This window comes from Daphnia magna, linkage group LG3 (assembly GCF_020631705.1).
Source record: "Daphnia magna isolate NIES linkage group LG3, ASM2063170v1.1, whole genome shotgun sequence".
Classification (NCBI taxonomy): domain Eukaryota; kingdom Metazoa; phylum Arthropoda; class Branchiopoda; order Diplostraca; family Daphniidae; genus Daphnia; species Daphnia magna.
The window spans coordinates 11380857-11404505 of record NC_059184.1 but is presented as its reverse complement, the minus strand read 5'-3'; the positions used below and the strand labels follow the sequence as shown (position 1 = coordinate 11404505).

The following is a 23649-nucleotide window of genomic DNA, read 5'->3' as shown; positions in this document are numbered from 1 at the left end:
TTGATTAATTGTCAATTAATCAAACAATAATTTAATATACAATAACTTAATTTTATAGTAAATAAATCCTTTTTAAACAAATTGTTTATTCTTATTTCCTTTCACTTTTATTATTTGGTACCTCAGACAATAAAAATTTTAATGGATGCCATATTTCATTACATGCTAACTTTGGTCTGATACTGTTGCTGGGAGATCTTAATAGTTTTAACATCTAGACGATAACTGTAACCTAGATGATAACTGTCAGCTAGATGATATACGTGGCCCTATAGGAAAAAGTACCGGTGCAGCTTTATGTGCACGACCAACCTGAATGTTAAGCTCGAACGAAGCGCCACCTGTGGCCGACCATGAAACTTGCAGGATTTTAAACTTCCTTTTCAATTCGTCGCGTTCATAGAGGAATCGACATAATAAAACAAAGATTTATTAAATTTTTTTAGTTTTTGCAAAAAAAAATTTTGATGAACAATATGTGAAAACATTAGATGTAGCTCGAATAATCGGAAACTGCCAAAAACGTTAATGTTCAACAACTTATTTTTTTAAAGAAATGGGAAATTTTTGTTTCTGAGTTGTCATTCCTATGTAACAATCTATATAGCAAAAATAATTTTTTTTTGTAAACTCGAAACTCTGCAAGCAACTTTTCAATCACATAAAATGAAACTTAGTAGAGAATTAAAGCTTTCGTTGGCAATAGTTTTGACATTGGTGGTCATTGGATGCATGGTTGGTTTGATATATATGGCGTTGACAATGTACCAATACCCACCACCAACTGAAGGGTATTCTCCAGGACTCAGTACACCAAGTAACCAGACTATCACCACCATAAACTATGCCGTGGGAGAAATAGTTTATACTTCTCCCAGCCTACTAACACAGAGACCAACAACAGTTGGAGGAGCTATCTTTACTTCTCCTAACCCACTCAGTTCCAGATCAACAACCGTGGGAGGAGCTTTTTTTACTTCTGCTAATCTACTAACAACGAGACCAACCACGACACCAGCCTCCTCTGGCCCAAATAGACCCAGCACTGTGGCCTCTGGCCCAACTAGTCCCACTGCTATGGCCTCTGGCACAACTAGACGCAGTACTGTGGCCGCTGACACACTTAGACCCAGCACTCTCGTCTCTGGCCCAAATAGACTCAGCACCCTGGCCTACGGCACAACTAGACCTAGCACCATGACATCTGGCACAAATAGACTAAGCACTGTAGCCTCTAGCACAACTAGACGCAGTACTGTGCCATCTGTCCCAACTAGAGCCACGACTATGACCTCTGGCACAACTAGACCCAGTACTGTGGCCTCTGGTACAACTAGACCTAGTACTCTGGCCTATGGCTCAAATAGACCCAGCGCTGTGGCCTTTGGCACAACTAGACCCACTACTGTGGCCTCTAGCACAACTAGACTCACTACTGTGGCCTCTAGCACAAGTACACCACCTACTGTTGCCTCTGGCACAACTAGACCCACTACTATGGCCTCTGGTACAACTAGACCTAGTACTCTGGCCTCTGGCTCAAATATACCCAGCGCTGTGGCCTCTGGCACAACTAGACCCACTACTGTGGCCTCTAGCACAACTAGACCCACTACTATGGCCTCTGGCACAACTATACCCACTACTGTGGCCTTTGGTACAACTAGACCCACTACTATGGCCTCTGGTACAACTAGACCTAGTACTCTGGCCTCTGGCTCAAATATACCCAGCGCTGTGGCCTCTGGCACAACTAGACCCACTACTGTGGCCTCTAGCACAACTAGACCCACTACTATGGCCTCTGGCACAACTATACCCACTACTGTGGCCTTTGGTACAACTAGACCCACTACTATGGCCTCTGGTACAACTAGACCTAGTACTCTGGCCTCTGGCTCAAATATACCCAGCGCTGTGGCCTCTGGCACAACTAGACCCACTACTGTGGCCTCTAGCACAACTAGACCCACTACTATGGCCTCTGGCACAACTATACCCACTACTGTGGCCTTTGGTACAACTAGACCCACTACTATGGCCTCTGGTACAACTAGACCTAGTACTCTGGCCTCTGGCTCAAATATACCCAGCGCTGTGGCCTCTGGCACAACTAGACCCACTACTGTGGCCTCTAGCACAACTAGACCCACTACTATGGCCTCTGGCACAACTATACCTAGTACTCTGGCCTCTGGCTCAAATATACCCAGCGCTGTGGCCTCTGGCACAACTAGACCCACTACTGTGGCCTCTAGCACAACTAGACCCACTACTATGGCCTCTGGCACAACTATACCCACTACTGTGGCCTTTGGTACAACTAGACCCACTACTATGGCCTCTGGTACAACTAGACCTAGTACTCTGGCCTCTGGCTCAAATATACCCAGCGCTGTGGCCTCTGGCACAACTAGACCCACTACTGTGGCCTCTAGCACAACTAGACCCACTACTATGGCCTCTGGCACAACTATACCCACTACTGTGGCCTTTGGTACAACTAGACCCACTACTATGGCCTCTGGTACAACTAGACCTAGTACTCTGGCCTCTGGCTCAAATATACCCAGCGCTGTGGCCTCTGGCACAACTAGACCCACTACTGTGGCCTCTAGCACAACTAGACCCACTACTATGGCCTCTGGCACAACTATACCCACTACTGTGGCCTTTGGTACAACTAGACCCACTACTATGGCCTCTGGTACAACTAGACCTAGTACTCTGGCCTCTGGCTCAAATATACCCAGCGCTGTGGCCTCTGGCACAACTAGACCCACTACTGTGGCCTCTAGCACAACTAGACCCACTACTATGGCCTCTGGCACAACTATACCCACTACTGTGGCCTTTGGTACAACTAGACCCACTACTATGGCCTCTGGTACAACTAGACCTAGTACTCTGGCCTCTGGCTCAAATATACCCAGCGCTGTGGCCTCTGGCACAACTAGACCCACTACTGTGGCCTCTAGCACAACTAGACCCACTACTATGGCCTCTGGCACAACTATACCTAGTACTCTGGCCTCTGGCTCAAATATACCCAGCGCTGTGGCCTCTGGCACAACTAGACCCACTACTGTGGCCTCTAGCACAACTAGACCCACTACTATGGCCTCTGGCACAACTATACCCACTACTGTGGCCTTTGGTACAACTAGACCCACTACTATGGCCTCTGGTACAACTAGACCTAGTACTCTGGCCTCTGGCTCAAATATACCCAGCGCTGTGGCCTCTGGCACAACTAGACCCACTACTGTGGCCTCTAGCACAACTAGACCCACTACTATGGCCTCTCGCACAACTATACCCACTACTGTGGGTATAGTTTTGCCAGAAAGCTTCTGGCACAACTAGACCTAGCACTCTGGCCTCTAGCACAACAAGAACTCAATCTACGCTGCCTTCTACAACCACGACAGTTCTCACCACATTTTTATCTTTAGTTACTAACTAGACCAACGACGGGTCCCGTAATAACCATTTCGGAACTTGCTGGAGAAGTAACTTTTAAGCCAAGCGATAGAAACCCAGTTGAGCTGTCAGTGGATTCATTGTCAAACTCCAACATGATTTAAACGTACAGAAAAAATCTCTCCAATCCACAAAGAACACCAAATGGAAAAAAAATTAGAACATCTGAAGATGAGTCGGGTCACGATCTACCATGTGACGGTTGCTAGCAACGTGGTCTTGTGGTTCGATCTTCCCTGGAGTCGATTGTTCTTCATTGTTTTACACGCGAAGAAACGTTTTTTTTTTATTGTAATGAAATGCAGTTGAATAAATCTACAAATGTCTGCCACCATCTTACATTTTTTTCATTTCAAATCGAGTATAGGCTATGCCCTGATGAAGATTGCGAATTTCATTAAGTTGTGTATCATCTCCCATTTGGAATTTTGAAGTGATCAGCGATAGGACTTACTGATAGATTTTTAGACTGGCATGAAAAATCTATTGGCATTTCGGGTAATCGGGGCGAGGCTCGGGGGGAAATTTGTCGATACAAAACCTATCGGGGTACGTAATCGGGGATGCAACCCCGATTGCAACCAATCGATTTACGCAAAAAATAGTCGGTCGAGTTTCTCGCCCTTGTTACTCCGATTACAACCCGATACTGGCTCATTTTACCCGCCTGCCCCAATTTTTACGTTACAGCTGACATTTTTTTATGACATCAAAGCAATCGGGACCTCTGTTTTTTTAGATGCCTCGCCTAGGTCGACGAAGTGGTCCCACGATATTGTGCCTCAATTGGCTTTTTCCGGGGTGAGTCGGCGACCCCGATTAGATCCAATGGCGACCGATGCACCGATCCCTAGTTCCACTCCTAGTTCTTTTGCGATAGCAGACCATGATAAAAAAAGCTGGGATTATCAAACGATACGATAAGTGCAAAATACTGTAAAAAGTGACTAGAACTACACTGTTAAAAAGGTTACAAGTTTTCGGGGGTTTTAACCAAGAAAAAATTTTCAATCCGCTACGAAGAATTCGTAGCGGATACGAAATAACTGGGATTTAAAATACATTTTTTTTGTAACACGAAATTTTTGGGGCTTAAACCCTATAAATTAGAACCTAAAAAATCAGTGTTTAAAAATGTATTACAAATAGAGAGAAAAGAAACTAATAGTACATAAAAATATCGTAAAATATAATTTTTGCTTATAATTTTATTGTGTTCACGGACTTTCAAATAATAACAGCAAAAGGTTTTCACCCCAAAAAATTTTTAAACCCTTCGAATTAGTCGTAAATTGAAAATTTTAAATTTTACAATATAAAATTTTTTCCATCTGTGATGTTCGAAAACAAAATTTTAGGACGTAATATCAAATGTTTCAAAATCTTTTAAACTTTTCGCAAAATTTTTTCTACCATCCACGTACTTAAATTTTAGTTTAGAAGATATATGGAACTCACTATGTATTGAACATAGCTCAGTGGTAAGACACTGGGCTGGACATCCAATTGTTAGTTCCAAGGCTCAGTGGTTCGAATCTGACTACTATATGTTGAAAAGCATTGCCCAAATGTTAGTTTATTCCTCAAATATTAGGTAGAAGACCCGTGTTTATTGTTGTGGACATCGCCTAAATTTTTCGGGGTTTTAACCACAAAACTGGTAGAACGAAATATTTGGGGTTTTTCGCACGGAAAAAGTGTTGTGATTTTTAACAGTGTACCAATTTTAGTTATAAAGTAAGATACCGAAATAATCAAATGCTGAAACAAAATAGCTATTGTCTGGCAAACTATATCTGATGAGAACATCGGAAAAACATGGCCGAAAGACAAAAAAATTTCGAATAGATCCAAAAGAACCCATTTACAAGACATTTGAACAAAAGCTTAACCCCATCGCAGCAACGACCACTTTAGATAATCCCCAGTAAAGGCATTTTTTCTCGCTCCGAAGATCTATCTATAACCTACATTTACACACATTGCATATAGTAATTTTGTGGTTTCCAAATCGAAATTACCGTTCTCCCACGAAACTCTACCGCGACCTTTTTTTGCTCATCAAAGATGTGACGCAAAGGCTATATAAGTTAGGAGCGGTATAGACGTGCATTTGAAAGTTTTAAGACGGGAAAAAGTCATTGGTGAATAATAAACCGCAATAGGTTTTAAAACGATGCTAAAATATTATATGAACGCTGTTTTTGCACCTCCCGTGTACTTCATCGGCTTCTCGCATTTTTTAAGAGTGATTCTCTTACGGCCATTTCCCGCATCTCACAAAATAATTCATAACAAAGATTGGGTGTAGTAATGATTAAGTAAGCCCACCTGGAGGCAGTTTTTGAGACGTGACTAATGGCGTCTGTTCGGCTCGTCGTGATGGCCGGCGTCACTTGCCTGATAGCGCGATGCGTCTGAATGTGAAGTTTCCGCAGTCAGCGCTCCATTTCTTGGCTGTTCCGTTCGGTAATAACTTCTGGTTCGCTTTCCAATATGGCCAGCTGATTACGGAAGACAAACCTGTCGTCATCTTCATCGTCTCCCTCCTCACCAAACTCGTGCGCAATTTGCTTTTTGCGATAGAGTAAATGTTCGCTCACATTTTCCATGCTGAACATTTTGACTGTTGTATAGGTACGGTTACGGTTCGATAAACCGTCGGTTTTTGCGAACCGTTGGCACCCTTGTCGTCAGACCCGAATGCCTTATCAGAAACACACTCGTCTAGTCTTTCCCTTCTAGCCCATCTATACAATTCATATTTATAAACTCTTACCTTAATTTGCACAAATGAATAATTACCAATCTTACAACTTGGAGGAAATTTTATTTTTGAATTTAGTAGCAATCTTGACGTGTGAAGATCATTGACAACAGTTTTTTCGTATGTGAAGGATACTTAAACTATAATAGACTACCTCTTTTGGCCTGTGACAATAGATTTCTTAAGGAAAACTTCTAGTTTAACGTCAAAAACTTAACTAGCTCGATGGTAACCTATTCTTGTAGGGGTCTTCCTTTTTTGGGTTGCTATACAAACGTATATCGTAAGTAACGCAGTGAAAACACACTATAAAGCTTTAACAACTACCATGTAAGAAATCTCCCAGTTATAACAAAATACCAAAATACGTAGCTTCGTCCATCACCTACATGGATGCTTGTTCTTTACGTGGCCCTAATTTTATATTTCGAACAATTACTAGTTAACACCTTTTGTATTTAGGTAATACCTCTCAACCTCAAGGGAAGAGGAAGGTAAATTTGATGGGGCAAAGCTGAGTAATAGGTTAATAATCCGACAAACGCTGAAAGCTGCCAGTTTTAAATTTTTCAGACTAAAGTCATTACTTTATTGTAACCTTTTTACCCTTTATAAAAGGCATAGATAAATGTTATTCGTTGAAATGAAGCTTTCTGTGCTAATTTGACCTCTCTATCTAATATTCGGGGTATTTGGTAATTTTCGATCTTTTTTGGCTATTTAAATTCAATATTGCTCATTACACTCAAGAAAATATAGCTTACGCTCGGTTATGTATATCGTAAAAGATAGATAGAATCAGGATTCATTTTCGTTTTCAAACTATATCTTGTAAAGACCTACTGTATGTCATTGCAATAACGCCAGATTCCTTTAGTTCAAAATCTGCTTTATCGGGAATTAAAAAACTGGTTACGATTACGTCGATGGTCATGCTTTTCTGGGGTTTGGCTCCGAAATTGCTGTAAGCTGTTCGATTTCGTTTACGCTTCATAAGATTGCATGAAAACACTTTATTCAAACAGTTCAATGTAATTCAATTCCAGAAGGAGGAACTTATTTATCGCTTGCATTGGGATTGTTAACAGGCGGTTTATAAATTTAGAACCCCATAACAAGATCATCGATTTCAACGTTACCAATTGTAAGAATTCCAGATATGCGAACACGTATTTCACAAATTGTATTAGTTAATATAACTTTAGCAATCTATTTATGTTATCATTTTTGGTCCCAATAATACAACGCCATGCTAAAATTTTTTATTAGATTTGGATCATAATTACCTGACATCAACGTAAAGAAAACGTCTAAATAGATACGTGATTTTTTGTACAACTGGCTCTGATGCTACAACATAAGGCCAAAACATAAAGGAAATAATACCGAAACTGTTAACATAACCAAGAGAAAATTTCCGTTCCTGCAAGCTGTATCGGTCGCCTGGATAGCAGCCATTTCATTACCTAATAAAGAGAAGACAAAAAATTAAAACGCATCACTAAAAGGCAGTCTACCATTAATATCGAAACTAGCACTTCGAACTCCATCATTTTACCACATGTATTTTACCTAGTGCAACATGAACGTTTGTAGATGCTGAAAGTCCACTGGAGGGCTGGCAGGTATAACGACCTGAATCAGAAGTGTTGGCACTATTCACAAGTAATCGACTAACGGATGGAGGCCCAGGATCAAATGTTATTGTATGACCTGCTCTGTTCCATTTTTTTGTAAATTGGATGGCTGCTGGAATTGCTCATGACTTCCAAAATTTAGAGATTTGGAGTCAAAGTTCCATGAGACATACTCCGGCGGTTTCAAGGTCTGTCAATGAAATAGGGGAAGCATCTTTATTAGTAATTCATAAGACTATAAAAGAATGGATTAGGAGAGGCACTAAAGAACGCCATCTAATTTTGCAAGTTCTCAGTTCTGATTTCATTGTGCCCTTCTACTTCGCTCTAAATGTCCAACCAAATGGATAATATATAGGCTTTCTTTTGCTGGGAAACGTCTACTGATTACCTAAGTTATAATCTAAACTTGGCGAGAAATGCTGTTGTTTCTTTCTCGTAAGTCTAAAAGGAACTTGCCCGAATAATATGGGTCATTAGACGACCAGCAGTTTATGACCTAATTTTCATTTGATAAACAAACAAAAAATCAAGGTAACTGAGAAAGAATTCAATTTTTTTAAAACAAATCTTTAACGCGTAAATCTTACGTTTTCACAATTTTTTTCTGTGATTCAAATTACTGATTAATCAGGTAACTTACTGTATTTTTTCTGGCGCTTTCTGCTTTCTTTTAAACTTTGTCACAGTATGACACACACATTTTTTTTTTTTTTTTTTTCAGCTTTGCGCCAGCTTCTTCCAGTAGTGAGCCTGGTTTAGGGTAACCCGGGGCTGAGCCCTATCTGTTACCTATCCAGTGTAACTAGATGCCAACTTGGTTCATTCTTGGATATGTGAACAGAACAGACAAGAAGGACACTCGATCGTTCGAGTGCTGATACTTTGCTGTTACTAATAAACTTTTAGCATATGCCAATAAACGATATCACTCACGAGTATTTTTTGTAACGCAGCAGATAGTTAAATTAAGTTGTTACAGGTTTTTAAGGAGAAAAGCTTACTAATTGCACTACAAAATTTCGTTTTTTACATGAAATGCACAACAGTTACGCTACATGAGTCGTTTCGTAAACTATCCGATTTAGATGTTATCAATGTCTGTAAAGTAGTTTTTTCGCGTTCCTAATAACTTTAATCATTTGATAGGCCTATATACGTACAACAACTGCCCCTTCATTCCGAACACCAACTCTTTTAGCTTTTTGTTCTGTTTCATGAATTTTATTAACGGTTGCGGGTACCTCATGGAGGTGTTTTGGGAAACTAATGGCGAGTACTGAACAACTAAATTAAATTCGAAATTAAGGACTTCTTAACCCTATACACTTCCTTAATGCTATAACTATTTATACTTGTAACAGAAAACCTAGAAAACTAGGCTATATCTATGACGTGCTTGCGTATCCTCAACGTCTTCTTAATCTTCTGTAAAATTATGGCGATTAACGTTGATTTAACAATAAGCGAGTTTGCTTACATTCGTAATAACGCACGTGACTGTAAAAGGACTCCCGACACCAACATATATATCTTCAGACCCGACTAGCACAGCTTGTGGTTCAACAATTCGTAATTCGACAGACTGGGTCCATGCGGATTTCCTAGTCGTGATCTGTAAGTATAAAACTCAGTTTTATAAGAAGCAGAAGAAGCCATTATTCTTTTCATCTAAAAATAAAATTTAGCTGTTACAACCTGACAATCATAGATACCCTCGTCGTCTTTTCTTATGTATTTTATGAGCAACGTCCAAGTGTTTTCGGTATTGTCCACCGAAGTAACGCGAATTCTCTCGTCTCTTGAATATACTTTAGAGTCTGCACTCAAAATATACCAATCCCGCCGACGTACCCAAGATACCTACAAAGTTATAACGTTCGGAGTTAGGACGATTCTGACATAAGACGAGAAAAACAATTCAAGTCGTCAAATGCCTACAACGAACAAAGGAATGAAAACAAGTTTTATTGATAAAATGTGAATCATTCGTTGAAGTAAATCGTCACATATATACGTATAGGCCTATCCTAAACGAATTTATGCAGCTGGTTTTTGTTGTGGCGTTTTGGCGTCTAAAAATAAATACAAATTACCAGAAAGGGTTTTATTTATTAGCAACTTTATTTCTCTACTATCATTCAAGGAAAACAATTTTTTAAACTAGTCGTTTTAGCAATTTTTTAGTTGGTTACGCTTGCTTTTCGGTTACTAAAACAGAACTGTGTTATTTTAGTTTAGTTATTTTCAATGTAGGCCAATTTACGTGTGCAAACGCGAGAAATTTTGGGACGACTAATGTTTTTACAATCAAATTTTATATCTTTGGTTCATCCGTGAAACTTACACCATGATCCTCTCTTAGCGCCACATGACAAGGAAGAAAAGCTGTATCTCCCGATTGGGCGGTGATGACGGTGTTAATCTTTGGTTCTGTTTCGTTTGAATCCCATCGCCGTCCTGAAATGTAAATGGATTTATACATTATAGCCTATACGCTAGTTTAGCACTCACATCAACTATAACAAGAAATTAGTTTGACGGAGACTGGCACCTCTGCGTTTCCTATAAATAAGGTTTGAGGAACAGCTATATGTATAACCCAAACGTTTGATGAAGAGAATAGTTTTAGAACAGAGATTTTTCTCCAACAGTCTTTAAGACAGCACAAACTAGCCTATATATATACTCACTGACACATGAGCATACTCGTATTTTGGTTTTAAGAGCAGCTCTTATGCTGCCATTACATCCTCCCACAAATAACATTCTTCAATTAGGCAACTGATCTTTATTTTAAAAATTATAGTTTGTAGTTACAACTAAATGTAGTAATATGCTGACAATTTAAAAAAGGCCGTATAGCCTACGTACCGGCTGTAAGCATAGAAAAGGACAAAATATTTACGTTTTTCTCTCTTGCCCCTACTGTTCTCACAACATTAATATAGAAGAAAAATTTTACTTCTTAAAAAATCATTTTCGTAGACAAATAGATCAAGATCTGCCGACCGTAGATTTTTAAAAGGAATTAGGCTATTCGAAAAACCGTAAAGAGACTTAGCGGTTCCTATAAAATATTATAATCCATTGTTCCGGCTCACTAAAGGCAATACTTCTCGACAGCCCCCTCGTTTTTCTTCTGTTCACGTCCCCGAAAGGATTTGCGTCTGCTCCGCTCCGAAGCAGAACATTTAGATTGAAAAAGTAGGCTATATTAGGTTTCCCTAATTACTGGTCCCTATAATTGACGTTCTGTTTCAGATTGATTTATTAGTAACTACCATTTGATTGACATCAATGAAATTTGGATGTCACTAATCAAGAGTGAAAGTACAAAACAAATACTAGGTCTACGTAGAATAGAAATCCAGGAAGTTTTCCTTCAACTTGTGGTTCCACCACGAATGCATTCCGTGTTCTGATGCGCATTTCGGGAGGCCTTTTTGTTGTCCTTGGACCATGCAAAATGTTGATATTTTCGAAAACGTGGATTTTTACATGCTAAGACTGAATTGTCGACCATAGACGCTCGACATAAATTGATTTTGCAAAGTTGGATTTATGTATTTAATCGGAGTTTGGAAAACAAGAAGCTATACACTACACTAGGGTTAGTGTCGCCCAATGCGGTAATCCATGGTTTCACTCCTTACCGACTTCCCTTATGAAATCCTTTTAATTTCTTCTGTATCTGACCATTAAAACATTCTACATTTTGGCAATCGCGGTAAAAATGACTCTCGGTGCAATAAAGTCGCTAAATAAAGCAAGGTATTTAGAAATCTCAAAAGAACATAATTTAAACGCACAAGTCACAGAATGGCAAAAGAATTTCTATCATTGTCTCTTAATCAACTCTTTTTGCCTAAATCTTCCAGTCGTGAGTTTCAAACTTGCTGATTAGGAAGCCATTTATTGGCGTGTCGTAACAATGTAGACGCGTCTCGTCCTGGCGAAAAACCTTATCACGCCCCTTAAACCTAACAGCAATATTCCATAAATGTTCAAATGCCAGGAAAATGTCATCGAGTCATGTTTATGGAAGTTTCCAACGCACATACGGTTGCATTGCCATTTGAATTAATTTGATGTCTTCTTTTCCTATCTAGAAAAGTAGCCAAGGTCATTCTTTGGTCTTTCCAGAGAAAGACCTTGACTACCCTTACGATTAAGTTTGCAATAAACCAACGTTTTAGCTTTTCAGCATCCGAGCCCCAACCCTACTTACAAGAGAAAAGTGAGTTTTTGAAGAGTCTAACTCTGATCTGGAAGTAAGCAAGTCTTCTTCTCTTGTCTTGTCTTGTTCTATCTTAGAGTAACTTAAATGGTTGTTTTAGTGAATCAGTTAGATCCACTTTTTGTCGTGTTTTAGCCAATAAGTGGAGGCTGAGCGAGTTGATTGTCTCGCGTTTGCAAGCACCGACGAGTTTAGTCTTCACTTCTGGTAAAAGTGTACCAGATCCGTTAACTCTATTGACTCTGTGCCTTTTATGCTAGAAATTCCGTGACAATATTCGGACCATCTTTGCCAGACTAGGAAGTATGAAATATTGAGCAGCACTGCATGCGTGTAAAACCATTTGGAAAAAAAGTATAATGATGTAAACAAATGGTAGTCATCAAATGACTTTTACCATTCCAAATATGTTTGCCTCTTTACAATTTACAACGTAGTCTACAGCATCTATGTTTTATTTTTCCTAATCTAACCAAGAGTTTGCTTCACAAATTTAATCCAAGATGTTTTTAAATTAGAACCTGATAAGGCCAACAACGTAAAGGGAAAATATTAAATAGCACAAGAACGTAGAATGTGAAGCTAAATTGAGCGGTTTTTCTTTTTACTTGGTTAGTTACAACCGTGCTACCACCTTTGTAGCCAAAATTAAAAACTTAATGTAAAATGAGAAAAGAGGGTATAGTCTAATACGAAGTTGGGTACCAGACAGCAATCGCTATTACCGGAGTATCGGAGGGAAAACGTTAAGTTAAGCAACACGTATAATAAAAAAATTACAATTCACATTTGGTCTTATGACTAGATTTTCATTTGATTTTTTTTGCGCTTTTCGTTCACGATTTCACATAGTTAAAGCCGTAGAATAGGCGGTTGCCTTCCACCCTTACGAATATTATTTACGAAGGAACAAGAGCAATCTAAATATTGCCGTTGAACATAAAAGGCGAATTCTAAGCTTATTGCATATGCGCAAAACTGACTTGTTCGGAATTTGTTTTTAATAATCGATAACACCAATCGTTTTCCAAACACTGCTTTATATTTTTTCCCCGAAATAGAAATCATCGTCGTTTTCAAGCAAGTCCTCACCATATAGAATTGTCTTTTAGTGGATTAGAATAGTCTGTCATTTTTAAAGGCAAGAACAGGTTTTTGTTTCTGTGCCAAATTCTAATTTTTGTCAGTGTACATATTTAAGCTTGCAAAAATTAAAGAAAAGTTCTTCTTACCCGAGGCGACGAAATTTGATTTGGTTTGTGTTGCGTTGAAATTGTGCATGTTGCTTCCGCTATTACCACTGCCAACCATAACAATACTTCCCAAAGTCGTCCACGAAGTTGAGCTCTGCAGACTTGTCCAGATCAACCACCATATCGTGGGCGTGATCCAACTGGTCCTCTTCTTTGCAAAGAACAAACAATGCCAGTGATTAAATGTGAAAGTCACACCAAAAGCTCACAGGCTTAACACCAACCACTTTTTTAAAACACTTTATAGATAAGCCCTTTTCTCTAAGACACGAAAATCACCTTACATTTTGCACTAAGATGCGCACCATATGCACACAGTAAGGTTTTGAAAAGGAAAAAAACATAAACAAACAAACATACATTTACGATGGAAAGAAAGCCCGACTGAGGCAGAGCTGATCCATAACCCTCTCTGAAGTCTGAACCTGGTTTTTTTTTCTACACCTTACCAACAGTCATATTGAAAATTTGTGCTATGAACGAGCCGCAAAGATAAAATTATAAGTAGAGACGACAACGAGCTTTTCCGTGTGAAGACACTTTTTTTTGGAAAGAAAGTCGGTAGATGGCGGGTGACTACATTAGCTCTAAATTTGTTTCATCCACGCTTGATAACCAATGCTAACCTATTGCTAACCAACCAAGCTTTTTACAGTAATCGTAGTGGAAGGTATATTCACACTCAATTAGTAGGATTTTATCTAATTATTATTAGATTCCATATTAATCTTTCTGTTGCTTTCGTAATTAACGGTAAGTTCAATCTATCAGCATTGTGCGTTAGTTACAGCATTACAGTCTTGAAAAACATTTGGTTCTTGCAAACTAATGCCATCTAGTGGCGTAAACCATGCATTACATTTTCCTCGCATTCCGAATTTTTTATAAATCCGGTATGGACCAATGTGGTCTATTTTCACCTGTTTTCCAACAGCTGATTTAGTAAAGTTGGTTTCGTTAGCAAATACCAAATAGTAAATAATGTAAGATTCGTTCATTTGTAAGACATGTGATTTAGATATTCAACTCAAATTAGCAGCCTTATCTTTGTTTCATTACAATTTACTTTTCAATTCAATTTAAATTTAAGTGCCTATCTTTAAAAACAAATAATTGGCTTTTTTATTTTAGGTTAGGTAATAGTATTTACTGGAATACCTTTAACTACCTATTCAAATTTCATCATTTTTGTTTAGTCGTGTATATTGCACGAGCTTTTTTGCGGAGAAACCAGGCTTCAATTGACCCGATGCCCTTTTTCCAAGAACCCGTCGTCTGGACAATCGAAACTATGATGAAGTGTCCGAAGTATCCGAAGTGTCCTATGAAATTTTAGATCTATTCAGCTTTACGTCGTCCTCAAAACAAATACGCTCCAGTATTACGGTAGCTGAAACATCAGCAATTAGACCTACTACTTACAAAACTTCGTACTTTTTATAATCAATTTTGGTGATGATTTTTTTTTTTTTCTTTTAGCTAAATGGAAAAATATCACTTTAAGTGTTTTAATCAGCTTAACTATCTTTCGTCATTAATTTTTTTTTCTATAGGCTACTGTCTATGTTAGGCGGTAAGTAGGCCTAAGGAAAGGTAAAAACGAAAAGGTGACAGTATAGTTTTTGTTTCTGTATAGGTCTAGGGGGAAAAAAATATCCCGAGGACGCAAACAGTTTTATAAAATGGGGAAGGCAACGAAAATAAACCCATTAACGCTCGGTAATCATGCACTGACAGGTTATTTGCTTGGCACTTGGTAGCTGGGTCAAGAGTGTCCCTACTCGCAATATTTCCTCTTTCTCGAGATTTTATGCACCCGTGATACCGAGCGCTTCCTTTCTTAATTTCCCTAGTGAGCGCACCAAGCTGGCCGTTGGACTATGAAGTGCGTCACAGGTTATTAGAAAAAAAGAAGCCGGCTTTGGGAACACAGCGAGATTCTCCCTTTATATTCCTTATACGAAAAGCTTGGCCGTCGAATGGGTCTTCAAATTCTGGAAGCAAATGCGATGCTCTTTTGCTGGTTGGAGAAGACACTATAAAGCATTCCTCCTCTCGTAATTTTTCAATCGGATATATGGCATGGTCTGTTCTAATTTTCCGCCGTGATCCTTATAGACGAATAGCATAGACAAAGCGAATCCTTAACCTCTGGGCTCTTTCCAATATTGTGGCATTAAGTATTATAACAAGCTTTTCTTTCCAAGCTTGCCTACATCGCTAAAGGCAGCGTCGAGATGGCGCGTATGCTGAAACTGGACAAATCGATAATTTTTTTATTTGTTGTCTTACTTCGATCGAGTTTCAAGCCGACATCTACAGCAGCAATGCCTCACAAAGTCAAAACTAAACAAGTGATACATTTATGGGAGCAATAGATTTTTTTTAAATCAGTCAAAACTATCTGATGGAGTTTCAGCGCACCAATGCCTGAATATACATTTCAGGAAAAAAAATTAGCGAAGAAAGAGCTCAAAAATGGCTTCAACCAAATGTACACAGCTCGAATAAACAATAACCTTGCGTTAACGTTTAGAGATCTATTCAAAAGCAAATGCAATTCTGGGGTTTTCTAGTGTTATATAGATGCGTACGCATGGAACTATATCAATTCGCACGCGAATAGTTTTATTGGAGATCACAAATTTAGGCTATATCGCTTTTTAAAGAAAAATGTTGATAAAAAAAACCGTAAAACAAAACAGTCAAATGTCATCAAAGGAGGCGGCGATGTTATTGCTGATGTGACCCTGGCAAAGAGTTGAAAAGCAACAGGGAATTCGATCGCTCAGCAATCAGCAATATGATTCCGTATCATTCCCAGCACATTGCAATCAAATCAAGAGAATTGCCAGCTTCGTGGAATGGCGTTTATCCATAATAATTTCAATTACTCGCGATGCCAGTAAATCACAAGGTGGCCTGCTTTCGACGAAACTGAGTCGGTCAGTTGGACAAATTTTTGTCCCTATTAGGAAATGCTTTGGGGTTAAATTATCGTCAAATTTTTTTTCTGAGGCCGTTTTGACTGCCAAGTTGTTGTTTGTTTTCATGGCAAATGTGTGGAAATGATTTGAGTAAGCAACATACAAATTATGAAAAGTCGTCCTATATTAGGATAGAAATGAAAAATGAACCGTTATGCACTATAGGTTCCCCAATAAAAGAAGAAACAAAATTGAACCTTTAGCTCAATACGCTTCGGCTTACACAACTACTCATGGTATATAGTGTTTTCAGGTGTCAGATGGATATGTGGTAGCGCCAAGTAATGTTTGACCACATTTGCAATACCAAAATGCATGTGGCAAACAATGACTCGGTGCCGTTCTATACATATAGATATGAACATCCATTATACAGTATAGGCTACGGCTATATGGTTAGAAAAACTTTCAATTGTGACAAATCAATATCGGCGCGGTGTAGTCTACATTGGTCTATTTCTGGACACACATAGCTGCTGCTAAAATATGAAGAATAACGTATGTCGAGCGAGTTCGCTCCCATTGTTTTTCAATATTTACCGTATATTCTCGGGGCGTGCATTTTCAATGAGCCATACTTTCCCGTCGTTGGAAAAAAAAATCGTGGTCGGTGAGCGAGAAACACACATACAATGCATACAATATGCAGTGTGCAGTCTACTGCTGTAATATTTTTATAACGCAAGGTTTTGGGCATGGAAAACAGAAGGCAGAGTGTGACGCACGAGGCCGTTCTTCAACCAGCCCACGTATTAGAGCATCTAGGTCTACTCAGTAGGGAGTCGGAGATCAACAACTTTCCATTGAGGAGAAACCTGCGCAGAACTCGCCATTCGGACAAAGCCCATTTGATCAGTTCTCTCCTTGTATAGAATACATGTATAGTTTCGTCACACAGCTGGTGCAGCTACTCAACTTAGAGTACATATGTGCCTATAATCCCAGCCCGCTCGCTATTCAGTTCTATACAGATAGAGAGCACAAGTTAAATTTACGGACCGTTGTATAGATTAAAAACAAGCAGCAGAAACCTTTTCAGACTGATGCGTTTGTCCATCAAACACACACACATAGCCAAAGCTTGTTCGTTGCCCGGTCGAAAAGTCAAGCGGACTGCTATTGTTGTGTACAGTATATACTGTACCGTATATATATATAACGACACGCGCAAACCAAAGTCTTTTTTAGCCACGTACGTTGCAGCCATGGCCTAATGTACAGTGTACACACGCAGTACAATCATACGCTACGCCTAGTCTATTTACGATTTCCCAACAAGACCTCGACAAAGAAAAAGGGAGAAAAAAAAGAAAAGAAAAAAAAAACAAAAATCTTTTGTCATCAGCAGATCCCCGTCTTGGCAAGTACAGAACAAGCTCACCATCTAATACGGCTATATACTATACTGTGTGCACATATATATCCCACATCCGTTAAGTATGACAAGTGCATTAAATCCTCCTTGTTGCCTTATACTTCGATTTGTATCCGACAACAAATAACCAGTTCTCTTAAACATCTCTCTGCAGCAAATAGTGATGGGCTTTCTGAGAAAATAAAATATAGATGAGCAGGCCATGCTCAAATTCAATCAGGATTATACTGATTGTTGTCAGGGAAGACATGCGAAGGTTTTCTGTGCAAAATTTGAAAATAGGAAGGTTCTAAATCCGTTCTAAATCGAAGATTTTCCAGAGAGACTGCTGGATATATTCGCACTGAAAGATTATACGTCTCTCGTCATAGACAAAACATTCATTCAACCATTTAATCCCCATTCACAGTTCACAATTGAAATCGATAAATTACATCAATAACGGGCGCCAAATATGGGCCTATATATCAGTGCGGTGTATCATATATATCGTGTAAAGCACGAAAAGTGGAGTCAGCTTCAACTTAGACAATTCAGCGCCGGCGTTACAGACGTACAGTAGGTCTAAGTCATTTTTTCCGGAAGAGCTGCCGACAGTGTGACTATTGGCATAGGCAGGATTCTGTTTATTGCGCACTATACACTTGAATGTGTCTGCTGAAGCTGCCCCAGTTATTGATATTGGTCTTAAATGATTTACAAGTTTAGGCCATTTGCCAGGAAAGACGAACATTCATCTCTAATATACACGACCGAGACCTTATTTAATTACTTTATTCGTCTTCAGCAACTCGTCTGCCTTTCCGAGAAAGTTGGCGGTGAATGCTAAATCGCCTATGAATATCTGATTGACCAGCTGACACACTTCTGCAGATGCACACAGTACATAACCATTGACATTTTTGTCATTTCTCCTTTTATTTTTGTCTTGCATTGGTTACGCCCAGAGCCTATACATTTCGCTTAATCTTCTTTATGAGGTTGTGTGTTGCTATTCAACTAGAGGTGATTCACACACGTGGATGCAGCTTGTATATACAGTATTTCTCGAGATTTGGGGTAGCGCGTTGGGTGTGTTTGATGGCACACCCGACGCAACGCAGAAATGAGATTGCGGCCGCCAGCCAAATAGAAACAAAAAACTGGAAAAGACGAGAGATAGGCATCCGAGCCTGCTGGGGCAGAGTCATAAGTAAATCCCGTGTCTGCTGTGCGAGCCACCGCAATACGTGATACATGAGCAGGACGAAGAAAAAATCAAGGGTGCTGCGAGGAAAGAGACGAGAGTGACGAGAATCTTTAGAAAAGATTAAACTGTTGTAGGTTGTCTGGTGTCGGATTTCTTCTTGACAAGGCAATTTTAAAAAGAAGGAAAGAAGAGACAAAAAAAAAAAGGAAAAAAGAAAAGAAACGGAAAAGAAAGGAAAGGAAGAAGAAAAAATAAAACGTCTTTTGCAGAAAGGAGTCGTGCTACATGGAAGAGCCTATACATCGTTGTTACAGTCGTGACGATCTCGCCCAAGCTAACAGTATCTTACAGTTTACTTTCGGCTGCACTGTCAACCGTTTTCGGGGGGCTGCAGAAAGTTCTCTCCGGTGGCCCTATGGCTGCACTTTAAAAAAAGGGCGACAGCTTTTTTGCATGCACCCGCATCTATAGCGCCAGTTCATTAAAAAGCCTGCCAACCAAATGCGCCTATCTGACAGCTAACTAAGAAAAAGAAATCATCTAATTATATACGAGACAAATTCGCTGGCGGAAAATATTCACGAGCTCCGAAAACTTTAAATAGTCGTCCTCAAAAAGCAATTATTATGATGTGCAACAAAAAACATTTCAACTTGAAAATGTCAAAAAACTTAATCCTCGGGACGCAAAACTTTCCTTATTTACTGCCTCGCAAAACGCATTTTGTTTTTGGTTTTTTTTTTCAGGCAACCGTCAACGCGTCTTAAACTATTCCAACGTCATATCCCATTTTAATTCAATGTTTTGCATTATCACTTGCATTGAAATTCAAAACGGGTTCCCTTTTGAGCAAACATTTTTTTTTTTATATCTCAATCCCTCTCTGTTGTATAGTCCAAACGTTTGTTGTATTGTCGTTGAAATCAGCTTATTCCTTTACGATCGTGCTGTCAAACACAATACGTATACGGAGAAGCGAGTCAAGTAACGCCGAACAATGACCAGGACTAAATCGAAAAAAAAATAAAAAATGGTTTGATTATAATTTCACGCAAAATAAAAGTAAAAAAAAAAAAAAAAGGAAAAGACATCTGTTTCTCAAAGACACATATTATTAATACATAAAGGCCTTTAAGTTGTCAGATTATTTCAAGCGCGTAGGTTTTGTCCCGAGTTTGAAAATTCTTCGACAGTATGATGATCAACAACGAAAGGTATACAAATCCTGATGTTCATGATTTATAAATTATAATCAAACAACTACCTCCACGATGAGGAAGGAAAGGCGCTCGTTCGACTGCAACCCTTCCGCTTTTTGGTTCGGAATTCGGGATTCATAATTAAATTATTGCAGCAGACCAAAGTTGGGAAACAAAAGCGAAAGCTCATTAAGACACGCTATAGACGTTGGCTGCGCCACATATACTGTATGTTTTATGTTTTATGATCTCAGATATACCATATGCCGCATTCAGATAAACAAATGTCTAATTACATCAAATGAATGCACTTACCGCAATAGGCAACCACCTTCGGTCGGATTTCATCACGTTCTGCCTCATTTTCTTTTGAGCCCACATATATAAGAACTAAAGGTCAGCACTGACGACTATACTCGCTAAATAACTTCAACAGTCATTGGATTCCGAAGAGTTGCCAATATAGTTCCACTCAATTGTTTACAGTGTCTATATACTTTTTGAAAGCTCTTCTTTTTAATTCGGTTGTCAGTTGTTTTGTTTGTTTTTTCAACGAAAAGTTCCAAAGCCACCGTTGAATCAACGAATTTCCAGAGGGCACTATTACGTCAAAAAGCGGAGGGAGTATACGTAACAATCGAACCAGTTTTATCCTTAGGCTCTATTAGGTCACACCCAATCGTCCGACGCGATCAGACTGCACTAGCAAAATGAAAATGATACAAATAACAAATAACGCGTAATTTACATTCAACAGACACGACGAGGCAGCGAACTGTAAAGCGAAACACAAAAGTCAGGACAGCGAGTCGCCGCGTCACTATAGTATAGCAGGGTCAGTAGATGCTACACAGAAGAGATGCTGGAGTCCAAGAGGGAAGCAAGGAACGTTTGCTAACTAGCTGTGCGGAGCACGGCACGACGTGCCTCTTCAAGAGCTGTACAGATATAGTGACTCGCAGAGTGTCAAGTTGTTCTTCTTGGCTTCTCCGGGAGAGAACGAACGCGCACCGAGGTGACATGTGGAGCTCGTTCTTCAATATATCTGTACATTATATCCCCTTTTTTTTCCTTTTTTTTCTTTTTTTCCGGCACGTGCTACGCGTGCGCGCTCGCACCGGTACATCCTTCCGCTTTCTTTCGCTCTATATGTATCCCGTAAAGCGGATAGACTGTATATAGCTACATCAGTCGATACATGGCGTCGATAGTACAGCGCATATACAGAGTTGGATTGCAGAATTTCGCAGCAGCACTTATTTCTTCTTCGTCTGGCATACAGCAATATCTTTTGAGAAGCGAAAATGTATATTGGCGTTTTCGACGTTATTCGTTCGAGCAGCGAATTCAACTTTGGCGTGAAAAATGCGCTGGCGGATGCAATAACTGCCGTTTAGGATGGAGCCCATTCATATAATGGCGCAAAAAAAACTTGTTGAAAACGGATTCGAAAATTCAAGAAGGTTTCTAATCTAATCTGCTGTATTGGCAATATGGCGCGCTGAGATGCGCGATGATCTCATTCCTCACTATCAAATTGTCCTTTCTTACATTTTACAGCATATATATCATTTGGACGATTCGAGAAAGCTTTGTTGGCAGGGGTGCCGTTTGTCACTTATTTGAAGGTCAACCATTTCATAGTGGTGTATGACAATGCGTTAATAGCTTAAAGTTAATGTCAAAACGTTTATTTTGTTTTCTTCAACTGTTTCTCTTGACAGGCCATATTCAAAACTCGATTTGAGAGAAAAAAAAACCAAAAAAAAAAACTGTGTATAGAAAGTAAACTTACTTTTAGCTAGTGACATTTACTTGCGGTTTTCTCCGAAGCATGTGCCGCCTAGCGTAAGCTGGATTGTTTGCCAAACTCTACTTTTTCAAAATTCAAGTTGGAAACGAGAAACTTTGATTTTTTTTTAAATTTGAACAGTCAAAGTCTAGACTTTATGCAACATCAAAAAATCATATCTACAGATGCATTTTATTTTTCTCTTTTCTTTTAAACATAAATTGAAAAAAAAATTGAAAAAAATAATTTATCTCGTACCTATATGGGATAGGATATATGAGAGAATGACTGATGACCAAGAAATGTCAACCAGGCAGATAATAACTTGCACATATCAGGGTTTCCGTTTCCTCGACTTGCCTTATTTATGTACATCCCCTTTTTTCCCTTGGTCGCAAAGGAATAAAAAAGAAAAATGCCCATTTATACGTATATAATAGATGTTTCAAAACTTTGACTTTTCTTTCAGTTCGGGAATACATAAGCGCGTTGCCACAAGAGCCAGTGGACTACGTACCTACTACACTCTGTATTCTAAAAGAGGTCTCCATCGACCAGCCCCATGTCGTCTTGTTACAGGGCGTATCTACAATTCGACCAGCATCGTACCGCTAATTAGCTGATACGGGGAAACCAGCATCGTCTGCACCAGGCCGCTATTGCTGTTCGTCGTCCACCGGGGAGTAACGCTTTTATTTTTGTTGTTGTTGTTGCTGTTGTTGTTTCTTTTTGCGTTTTATTCGCATTAACTTCAACATTTTTCTTTACGGTTTTCTTTTTCTATGCTGCGTTCGCCAGTTGTAAAGGAATACAGATGTGTGTGTGTGTGTGTGTGGTTAACACGATGTCTGTCGTCCAAGCAAATAAACGAAAGCAATACAAATATATTGCATCTGCATGTGCGGTGTAGCATAGACATACAGTAGCCATATAGCAGGCATGTAGATAACCATTGTGAAATGTTTGTGTTGGCGTGGTTTGTTTGTTGGTTTTTATGACCGCAGTTGTATGGTCTATACGAATTTCGGGCCGAGAGCCGCGCAGTTATAGATGTAGGCCCACGTTATAGTATAAAAACCACATTGATCGTATAGGCTAGGCTATACATTACAATGTTTTTGGAGAAAAAAAAAACAAATAGCTAACAAAATAAATGCGTGAGTTCACCGGATGAAATGTGGCCACAGTTTATATTCATTCCAAAAAGTGCACGGCAGTTAATGGCATCTATTCCATTCGACTAATGAAATTAAGGCTCACGCAGGTTTAACTACGTCCGATTCAGCTGTTCATATCATCCGCAAAGGAGCTCTCGGAAGGAAATGGCGGGGGGGGAAAAAAAGAAGAAGAAAAAAAAAAAAAAAAGAATTAGGGCAACCGTCATCATACTGAGGGGAAATGTAATAAGAGAGCACGCCAAATGGAAGTCATCCGGGGAAAAGGCATCGATAGCAGGCATGAAGCATTAAGCGAGCGAGCTGGCGAGCAAGCTTTAACACTATGTATGGATAGCGGAAGCAAAAGCAAAGAATCCAACAGCAGCCCCCAAGCCGACGACTTGCATGCTGAAGGGCTATATACCAAAGGCACCGATGCTAAAAGAAAAAAAATATATATATATGTATACGTACGTATTTATATAATAATAATAAAATGGCGAGATGAACGGGAGAGACGAGCTGAACGAGAGAGAGAAAGAGAGAGAGAAAGGGAGAGAAATCAGTGAA

The 23649-nt window shown here is 39.3% G+C and overlaps 2 protein-coding genes and 1 non-coding gene across 3 annotated transcripts; 2 read left to right on the top strand and 1 right to left on the bottom strand.

Moving 5' to 3' along the window:
- Positions 1-666: 666 nt before the first annotated feature.
- On the top strand, positions 667-1487 carry LOC116919343 (salivary glue protein Sgs-3-like). The gene is made up of 2 exons (XM_045171246.1): positions 667-1407; positions 1449-1487. The coding sequence occupies exons 1-2, from the start codon at positions 667-669 to the stop codon at positions 1485-1487; spliced, it is 780 nt and encodes a 259-aa protein (XP_045027181.1).
- On the top strand, positions 1479-3770 carry LOC123470352 (mucin-19-like). Its single transcript, XM_045170563.1, has one exon. The coding sequence runs from the start codon at positions 1498-1500 to the stop codon at positions 3364-3366; it is 1869 nt and encodes a 622-aa protein (XP_045026498.1). The 5' UTR covers positions 1479-1497; the 3' UTR covers positions 3367-3770.
- A 3648-nt stretch (positions 3771-7418) lies between these two features.
- On the bottom strand, positions 7419-21167 carry LOC116919381. Its single transcript, XR_006644535.1, has 7 exons — positions 20446-21167; positions 13360-13531; positions 10235-10347; positions 9586-9750; positions 9368-9502; positions 7823-8077; positions 7419-7716 (listed from the first exon to the last, which is right to left on the bottom strand). It is a non-coding gene; the product is annotated as an uncharacterized LOC116919381 (transcript).
- Positions 21168-23649: the final 2482 nt, after the last annotated feature.

Excerpts from the sequence above, each read along its gene's own strand:
- LOC116919343 (XM_045171246.1), top strand. The coding sequence starts at position 667 with ATGAAACTTAGTAGAGAATTAAAGCTTTCGTTGGCAATAGTTTTGACA. Across the intron at positions 1,408-1,448 it reads GCACAACTAGACCCACTACT|CACAAGTACACCACCTACTG; the intron begins GTGGCCTCTAGC and ends TGTGGCCTCTAG.
- LOC123470352 (XM_045170563.1), top strand. The coding sequence starts at position 1,498 with ATGGCCTCTGGTACAACTAGACCTAGTACTCTGGCCTCTGGCTCAAAT.